The sequence below is a fragment of the Hakea prostrata genome, chromosome 2 (assembly GCF_041222555.1).
Source record: "Hakea prostrata isolate BN-2017 chromosome 2, UWA_Hpros_2, whole genome shotgun sequence".
NCBI lineage: Eukaryota > Viridiplantae > Streptophyta > Magnoliopsida > Proteales > Proteaceae > Hakea > Hakea prostrata.
This window is the reverse complement of record NC_142601.1, coordinates 59,143,991-59,153,300: the sequence shown is the minus strand read 5'-3', so window position 1 is coordinate 59,153,300 and position 9,310 is coordinate 59,143,991. Positions and strand designations below refer to the sequence as shown.

General features: G+C 37.7%; 2 protein-coding genes across 2 annotated transcripts; both read left to right on the top strand.

Annotated features, from left to right (window-relative positions):
* The first annotated feature begins 1,866 nt into the window (after positions 1-1,866).
* LOC149025309 (RING-H2 finger protein ATL57-like) lies at positions 1,867-2,656 on the top strand. The gene is given in 2 exon segments (XM_089143108.1): positions 1,867-2,121; positions 2,123-2,656. Coding segments are annotated over 2 exon segments (630 nt in total). The 5' UTR covers positions 1,867-2,019; the 3' UTR covers positions 2,651-2,656.
* A 2,607-nt stretch (positions 2,657-5,263) lies between these two features.
* On the top strand, positions 5,264-9,287 carry LOC149025308 (hydroxyproline O-arabinosyltransferase 1-like). Its single transcript, XM_089143566.1, has 8 exons — positions 5,264-5,686; positions 6,722-6,789; positions 6,897-7,089; positions 7,179-7,273; positions 7,367-7,436; positions 7,790-7,861; positions 8,007-8,120; positions 8,788-9,287. Exons 1-8 carry the CDS (start codon positions 5,264-5,266, stop codon positions 8,845-8,847), a joined length of 1,095 nt encoding a protein of 364 aa, XP_088999692.1. The 3' UTR covers positions 8,848-9,287.
* The last annotated feature ends 23 nt before the right edge of the window (positions 9,288-9,310 follow it).

The window sequence follows — 9,310 nt, the reverse complement described above, 5'->3', positions numbered from 1 at the left end:
TTTGTTACTCTTTTAGCTTGGTTTTGCAGTAAACAATTCTGTTCCCAGGCAAAGGGCAGGCAATTCTGTTCCTCTCTGCTTGGATACAGGGGATATGAGTAAAGGGTACACTTTATAATTTTATTTGTCTTTATTGAAAATTGTACATTATGTTCATTTTCCCTCTTGCATGAACGTATAATAGTGCAACATTTCGACCATTTCGGTGCTAGACGAAACAATATTGGGGGCGAAAACGAGAAAGAGAAAATCGCCGTGATTTCGACTATATCTTGAAAAACATTAAAAATATTGTCGAAATATTGATAAAATCATCAAAATATTGCACTTTTTAATGTTACATCTACCCCGTATTTGTTACACTTTGAGATCCCAAAGCCCAAACGCGGTTTCTAATGTTACATTTTTATAATTATTACACTTTTTCCTTTGAAACCCCAATCAAGCCTAACAGCTTTTTGAAGAATTGTATTTCAAATCTCCACCATTTGATTTTTCTCTTTTCAAATCTCCACCGCTTTGATTTTTCTCTAAGAATCATAAAATCTCATTCGACGTTTTTCCGTTTTTTTTTTTTACATTAATTTTTCATAAAAAACTGGGAATTGCGGCTCCTTTTGAATTTCCTTTCTTTTATCCTTTTGAGGGTTAGCTGGATAGTCAAATAGGTGCATGTAGATAGAATTATCAAAGATTGCAAGTATTACAAATTTAAGTAATTATTACTGTTTTATTACTTTCAAACTTATGAGAAACTCATGGTCCACAAACTATACAATACCCTAGAAATTAAAAATATTGGCTAAACAGTTCGCCAAACTTTCGTACCATGGATAAAATCAAATAATCGACTATATATTGTCGAGTGTCAGTGATAAGAGGAGATTCGGTCGACTTTCTCTTTGTTTTTTTTTTTTTTAAACTTCTCCAAAGCCTCTCTCTTGTTTTTTGCACTGGATCCGATCTTCGACATCTACGAGTATATTTTGCTTCGTTATTGCCTGATATCATGTTGTTTCCTCTATTGAGGAGTCTATAACTTCACAGTCATTGGCACCAACAACATCATCAGGCATGCAGTATTTTCTTTGATCCTATTCTCACTTCCCTCACATGGGAGATCTCTTGGAGGCAGAAGATGACCGCTATAAAGTTGCAATTGATGATTATTTGGAGCACTATCAATATCCTATGAGATGTGATCAATATGTGAGTTTGTTGGGGGATCATTGGAGACAACACAGTCAAATGGAGTTTGATCTACCTAGACACAATACTTGAAATTGAGAATTGGAGATTTTATATGATTGGATGACTCTATATACTTGTATAATGAATTGTAGACTTTAGATGATTTGATTTATATGAGTTTTCAGATTTCTAGTTTTGGGGCTTTCGTTCGCATACAGTTGAACAATGGGTCGATTCAGAACATTAGTTTAAGTGATGTTTTAAGTCAAAATAACACTCCAATGTGTTCATTGGCCTCAAATTAAGCTCCACGTCAAATTTGAGGCCAAAATGACCCCAAGTGCCCTTTGAAACAGGGGGTCGATTTTTCATCAAACCCCCACAAAAAATCGCCCGATATGTTGGCCTCTGTTACCGTGTCAGTAATCACCGACACGGCGATATAGGTTGACATGTCAGACCTTGTTTGAAACCTATTTATGGCATTTTTCACCAAAAAAAAAAAGGGATAATTTTCATCTGGACCCCCTGAGGTTTGATCTATGTCATTTTTAGTCCAAAAATATTGAGACTTTGCATTTGCCTGCCCTATAATATAGAAAAAGTCAATTTAAGGACAAATTATTACTTCTATGACAAATTTGCCCTTTTTCTTTTTTTTTTTAATTTAAAATTTACATTTTAAGGGGTTAAAGTTTATTAATTTACATAATTAGACCCTCCTTCATTATCCGATTCCCAAATCTCTAGTTCTACCAATTCTAAATCATTATTTTTTAAATCCTAGTTGAAGATTCTATTAGAACTGGTAGAACCAGAGATTTTGGAATGTCAAGTAACCAGCCAGACCTGTCTCGGTTCGATTCTTCCATGGCCTTAACAGTGGTGATCCTCCTTAACGTACTCTTCTTCATTGGGTTCTTCTCGGTCTACATCCAACCACCATCTGGTGGTAGACGATAGTTCCACAGACGACAACCACCGACGACGCCAACAAGGGTGGAGAGGTTCTTCCTCTAGTCTTGACACCTCTGTAATACAATCCCTTCCCCTCTTTGCTTACGACGGCAACATTAAGACAAAGGAAACCTTGGATTGCCCGATTTGCCTCAACGAATTCAAAGAGCAAGAGCCCATCAAGGTGATTCCTTTCTGCGGCCATTTCTTTCATCCCCAATGCATAGACATCTGGTTGTCTGCTCATGTCTTGTGTCCAATCTGCCGTTCAACTCAACTACTCGCTCCTCCTCCTCGTGATGGCAAGGTGGTTGGCAGCAGGGGTATGGAGGAGCCAGTCGGCGGCGGTTGTCTATCCGTTCGCCGTACAAGCATTGACGTTCAATCCTCCGTCCCTACAAGCATAAATACAGAGTGTGTCAAGTGCCGGCGGCAGAGAGAAGCAACGGCACCACCACTGTTGGATGCGAATGGGATAAGGGTGAACAACTTCTCCTCTTAGGATTTGGAAAATAAGGATTTAGAATGATAGAACTGGATTCCGGAATCGGGTAATGAAGTAGGGTCTGATTTTGTAAATTAATAAATTTTAACTCTTTAAAATGTAAAAATTAAATTTAAAAAATGGCAAATTCATCATAGAAGTGATAATTTGCCCTTAAATTGACTTTTTTTATAGTACAGAGGAGGCGGATGCAAAGTCTTAATTTTTTTGGACTAAAAATGACATAGACCAAACCTCAGGGGGTCCAGATGAAAATTACCCTAAAAAAAAAAAAAAAGTCATACTTCATATATGGATAATAGGGGCGTCACCTGAATTTCGTACTCAATTTAGGGATTTAAACGTAAAAACTTTTAAATAATTATTTTGAAAATTAAAGGTATTCACAAAATATTCCGGTTTTATTTGGTGGTTTCGATCACATTTTTCAAAATACTACAAAATGATTGGTTTATGAGTCTCCAACCCTTCTTCAGATTCGGGTTTCCAAAAAAGGAAAGGGATTGAAGATAGGGAAAGCTCAATATCCTAATTTTGTTCAAAATAGAGAAAACCTTGGATCACCAAAAAGCCTAACTTTTATTTATAACAAGATAGAGAAACCCTAAGTCCTAGAAAACACTAAGGGCCTGGATTTTTTGTATCTACAATTTCCTGGAAATCTGCTTCAGAATCATGGTTCTAAAGAATCAGGATTATGTGGAATTAGATTTTGTAGGATCATATTCGTAATAAAAAAATGTTTGAGGAGAAAGACAAATTTTTTCTTTAATTATTATTGTTCTCCTAATTGTTAAGGGTAATAATTAATTTGATATAAGTGTAAATACGTAATCTAAAACCTAACAAGACCAAAACTCTGAATTAGCTGCTAGCCCACACATACATGATATATGGTAGCCCCTAGTGACAATTGGCATACTGCATTTGCAAGAGTACCAAATTAAACAATCCACCATCAACAACTATATGTAATTGTAGATGAGAAAGATCGGACCAAAATATGGTGAAAAATGCAAGAAAAAAGAAAGGCTCTGGAGAAGTTTGGAGAGGAGAGAGAAGTTCGGTCGAAAATTCAACTGTAGACGATATATCACCGAGAAAATGGTCAAAAAAGCCACCGTTCACGATAGTTCACTGATTTCTCGTCGATATATCGTCGACACTTTGTAAGTGTCGTGTCGCCCCCACAACGAATCAGCTTGTGTCATATCGCTGACACATTGTACAGTAGATGCAACGTTTGTCCCAAGCAATGATGGTCACCTTGGTTTTACCCTCTAGAAGTTTGAACCAGGGACAACCTTAAAAAATTTGATCTAAAAGAAATTGGGTTTCACCATTGATACAAGAAGCCATATGTACATCAAAGGGTAAAGGAGATTTGAGTTTCAGAAGTAGTTCGTTCAGAATGTGACGTTGACTTCTTTGACTCTTGGGGACTTCTTACTAGTTCTGCATGGACTATAGAGTTTTGAAACTCCAAAAGCTTTATAATTGAAATTTACCTAATCCATCGCTCTCCACAAAGTGAAGTTCTTGGATTTGGAATAGATTACATAAGTTATACATGCTCTTAAATAAGTTTTGATTTGTACATAAATTTCTATTTGAAATGACCCAGAAATTCATTACATTGATGGTTACAATATTCCTTCTCCAGTCTTCATCCATCATACTTCTGATTCAAAGACCTATTGTTAAATGCTTCTTGGAGTTGAACTACAATTTCTTCAATATTCCATCTTAGGTGAACGTTGTCGACCTATGCATTTGAATCTAGGGGCAGATATGCCGCATGATCTAACGCTGGGATTTTCTTATACTGGGGTTGCATCAAAGTTAAACTCTGATGCACCTGCCAACGAGGAAAACTGAGATTTTTCAATTAGAAACAAGAGAGGAAAGTGCCTCTGAGCAGTCTCATATCCAACGTAAGTATACAAATATCTAAGGAGAAGCCATGAACTTAATTAAGAAAATGAGGTCGGGTCTTCTAGAAAGATGGTAAGGTTCAGGTGAACTCTTATTCAAAACAGTTAGTATTAATCTTATCATAACCAGTGGGAGCTCACCAGTTCAGGTTAACGTCCTTCATGGCTTCATGTGGTTAAAAATATAATTCGCTTCTCCACTCTTTTTACATATGCTGTGGGAACTTCGTATTCATCTATAGTTTAATTATTTCTCGCTGAAGGTTATTCATTTGTTGTTATTATTATTATTATTATTACTACTACTTGTTTTTGGGGGTAAGAATCTGCAGTCAGCAAGACCTTCCCAAAATTCAGTTTTTTCAGTTTTACACCGACCTACATTTTAGCTTAATTTTTCGAGATTTGATTGCGATCAACTACCCATCCAGAAATCAAGAATCATCATTTCTTGATCTTTGATGGGTAGTTTATGATCCTTAACTGGTGAGGTTTATTATAAAAAGGTTGTTCTGGTTTATATGGACGAGATTCTCAAACTTCAACTTGGCTGGGGAGGAACTGGATTGTGGTTGTCCAAAGTAATTGTATGATATGAAAAACAGGTGAAATTGGTTTGCGAGTTCAAGTGGGTAGAAAAAGAAGAAGAAGAAGAAGAAGACGAGAGCAAGGGGAAATGGGTTTAGAGCAATGGAAAACGGGTTTAGGGATTATGTTTTGCGCCCTTGTCGTCACAGTCCCTATGACTTTAACAATTTACATGTTAATCTTCTCTATAAATGCTTCTCTCAAGCAGGACTTCTTTGACCCTGTCAAGCCATTGTCTTCTTCTTCCGTGGACCCCGTTATGAAGATGCCGTTGGGTCGCTTCAAGACATCTTCGGAGAAGAGGCTCTTTCATACGGTCGTCATGGCTTCAGATTCGGTGTACGACACATGGCAGTGCAGGATTATGTACTACTGGTTCAAGAAGTTCAAGAATGGAACCAACTCCGAAATGGGTGACTTCACCAGGATCTTGCACTCTGGGAAGCCTGATAAATTAATGGATGAGATCCCTACTTACGTTGCTAAGCCCCACCTTCATGGAACTGATGAGGTATATTTAGTATTTCAGTATTTCCTTTCTCTTGTTTTACTTCAACCTAGTTTTCCACAGATTCTTGGTTGGGAGTTGAATTGCAGAAATGTCACATCTTAATCCCTGTTACACGGAAAGTGAACGCTATTCTTGATTCAAATTCCACCACCCTCTTCCCTACTCCTCTTTTCTTTTTCTTTTTAGTTTTATCTTTGTGGGTTTTGAATATGATAGTGTACTGACCTTCTAGTAACAATCCTGTTTCTGGAAATTAAAATTTGAAGTTTCTGTTGCTGATTTTGCTTCAATTCTTTAGCATAATGATAGAATCTTTTTGGCATTGTATGTTGTAAATAGTAAGACATTCTTAACAACCAGGCCTAGAACGTCAATAACAGACAGCATCAACTCATTGAAGCCCCAAGTCAATGGATTTTCCCTCCAATCAGCTTTATGCGAGGTTAGACATGATAACTGGCAATACGGCCTAAAGTTATGCATGTGTTTCCTCATCGGTTCTCCTAGCGGCATTGCCCTGTAATAGTCTATTTGAGGTTGTACTTGGTAGAAGGCCTAACTATGCGTGTCTCTAGTCACCATTTCTCCATGGTCATTTAGGCTTGCCCTACTTCTTTTGGCTCCTTTAATCTGAATCAGATCCCTCATCAGTACTGGAGCATTCTAGTGCCTTTGTCTAGCAACTGTTTTGTGTGATAAGAAGTGCACCTACACGTGAAGATGCAAAGGTTGCTTAATTGATGGAGACTGCAGTAAGGGTCGGTAGTCAGTTCCACAGAACTGTGGCTAACCCCTCTTTAATGACTAATTTCGTGTCAGCTCTACACCATATCTGGGATTGAGAAGTTATTATTACAGTTCATATTCCTATCCTTCCGTCATAAGCAAACCATGCTAGTTTAATATGCTTTTACATGTTGGCATTTGTCAGGTTCTTCTCAGATATGTTTGAGCTGTACTTTTAATTTGGATTTAATGATGTGTTGTTTCCTATATGCTTCGAGTTAATTGTTTATACTCATCTCATAATATCAGGAGTATAATGCTGTTATCAGACCGTGGGCTTATCAAGACTGGCTTTTGAATGCTGACATCGAAGAAGAGTATGAAAAATTGATCCTGAGGCTAGATTGGATAATTGGTCTTTAGTAATTTATCTTATGTTTGACTACCCACCTTACCATTTGAGTATCAACTTTTTTGTTCACAGTTACATACTAATGGCAGAACCAGACCATATTATTGTTCAACCTATACCAAACCTATCAACGTATCGGCTTGGAGCTGCATTCCATTATCTTCCTAAAGAATATGAGTCACTTTTCCAAAAGTTCTACCCTGAGGAGAACCGATTTGTCCCTAACATTGATCCAATTGGGAATTCTCCTGTAATCATTCGGAAGGTCTGTCCTCAGTCTGTGTATTTACTATGTGTTTTTTTTTTTCCTTTTAAATCTTGCGTTATGTCGATATTTATGTCACTTGGGTTTAGGCATCTCTTAGAAAAATTCTTCCAACGTGGATGAGTTTTTCTTGGCGACTGAAGGAGGAAACACAAGTACAGCAGGCAATTGCCCCGCTTCAGAGGCAAGAATCTCACCTGTCTGTTCTCATGGCTTAACTTCCCTTCTTCTCTTTCAATTATTGTGCCACATTCTTACCTGATCATAATGTATACAGGTATGCTTATGCTTTTTCGTCTGCTTTGCATAATGTGAGTCATATCTTGTACAAGGACTTCATGATTCAGGTACTGTGAGTTCTATTTTCTCTTTTATCTATTCCGATTATGACAGGTCAACCTGTTCTGAATCTTCTATGGTTATAACCTCCAGTGGAGTTATTCACCTATATTTTTCAGAACCAGCCTATGTGAATGTGTATTTCTCAGGACAGATATCACCAAGAGATGGTCTTAGATGCAAAAAAATACTCTAATTGTCTTATTTTCATGGTACACTAACTGTCGTTAGGCTATATGTATCAACAATGGAAATCTTTCCAGCTTGACATAGAATGGACCAGCATGGGAAGATGTCTAACATATTATACTTTAATATTTACTACCTGACAAGCATTTTACCTGTTTCTGTGACACTAAAGCCTCCCCGGGATACAGAGGTTGATGAGATGTTCATAATCCATTATACCTATGGGTGTGACTATGACATGAAGGTACTGCTGCCTCTTATAGTTATTACTTATTCTATATACATTTAATACAAAGGTTCACTTCTGCCCAAGAAAGAAAAAGATCACATAATAACTTTATAATATATTACTAGGTTAATGTGACCTTAACAGACATGCTTTGTTGCAGGGTAAGTTAACAGATGGGAAGGAAGGAGAATGGAGATTTGACAAAAGGTCATATGTTGACGTAGTACCTCCAAGAAATCTTCCATTACCTCCAGCTGGTGTCCCTGATAGTGTGGTACGTTTTTTTTTATCTTTTCGCACAAATTTGATTCCCAGTTAAGGCATCTGTGTAGATGGGGCATATGTATGTTATTAGACAAGCTATGATGTGTTGATAGAATGGAGGTCCAGGAAACCACTAACGCCAGTGAGGGGGTTTCAATGGACCAGCCAGAAATTGGAATTTCATCAAGACTGATCGAAACCAGGTACATTTTGGGTAAACTTGACCATGTGATCGGCAGAATCTAGTCTGGAACCATTGAAACTAGTTGAATCTATCAAACTAGGTTGGTCGTTGAAACCGGCCAAAACTTCGATGTTAGTTCCGAAAATTTTGAAATACGGTTGAAAACTGATCATCTGATCTTGGACTTGAGGGAAACTGAGATATCTCAGTATATGTTTCCATGATCATTATCTCATGAGTGCGTTAGCTTCTGGTATTGTTTACTTTGACCCAAACTATGTTGAATGAATATTCTGCAGCTCACCTACTAAGCTATTATTGTATGCTTGGTTTGTGCTGTACCGAGTTTTTTCTATGGTAAAAAGTTTTTTGAGTGTGGTTGCCTCGGGGATGCAGAGCTTATGCAGAAAGTTACTGTTCTTAATAGTATGTTCTGCCTTCATACTCTTATGATCTTATCCTTCTGATTCTACTTGCGACTTGAATGTAACAGGTGACCCTGGTGAAAATGATAAATGAAGCAACGGAAAACCTCCCTGATTGGGGAGCATAGGCAAGTTCACAGTGTTGCCGCTGGTTTAGAGCCTGAGTTGCGGATGGCGAATGCAATGCACTTCATGATGACACATGTACAGTTGTTGAGATCCTGAGTTCTGGGCTTTTGTGCCTGGCTCATCACCACCACTAGGGTTGGGTGATAGGTAAGGAAAGCCAAACCGTTACTGGAAAAAGATTATCCATCAGACAAACCTGTACCTCAGGTTGAGTTTATTACATGAGAGGATTCTCTGCACCATATTCTTCAGTTGTTATTAGCGGTAGAATTGATTTACTAAAAAGGAAAACTGGGGACAACTCTGGAAGTTAGCCATTCATAAATTGCTAAAGAGTTGAGACCACAGAAACCTCGACTACAATCAATGATTTCATTAAAATACCTTCCCATGTTTCACCCAAAGGGCCTACAAATAAAGTACTGGTAAGCCAGGAAGAGATCAAGATTCATCCTACTGGTA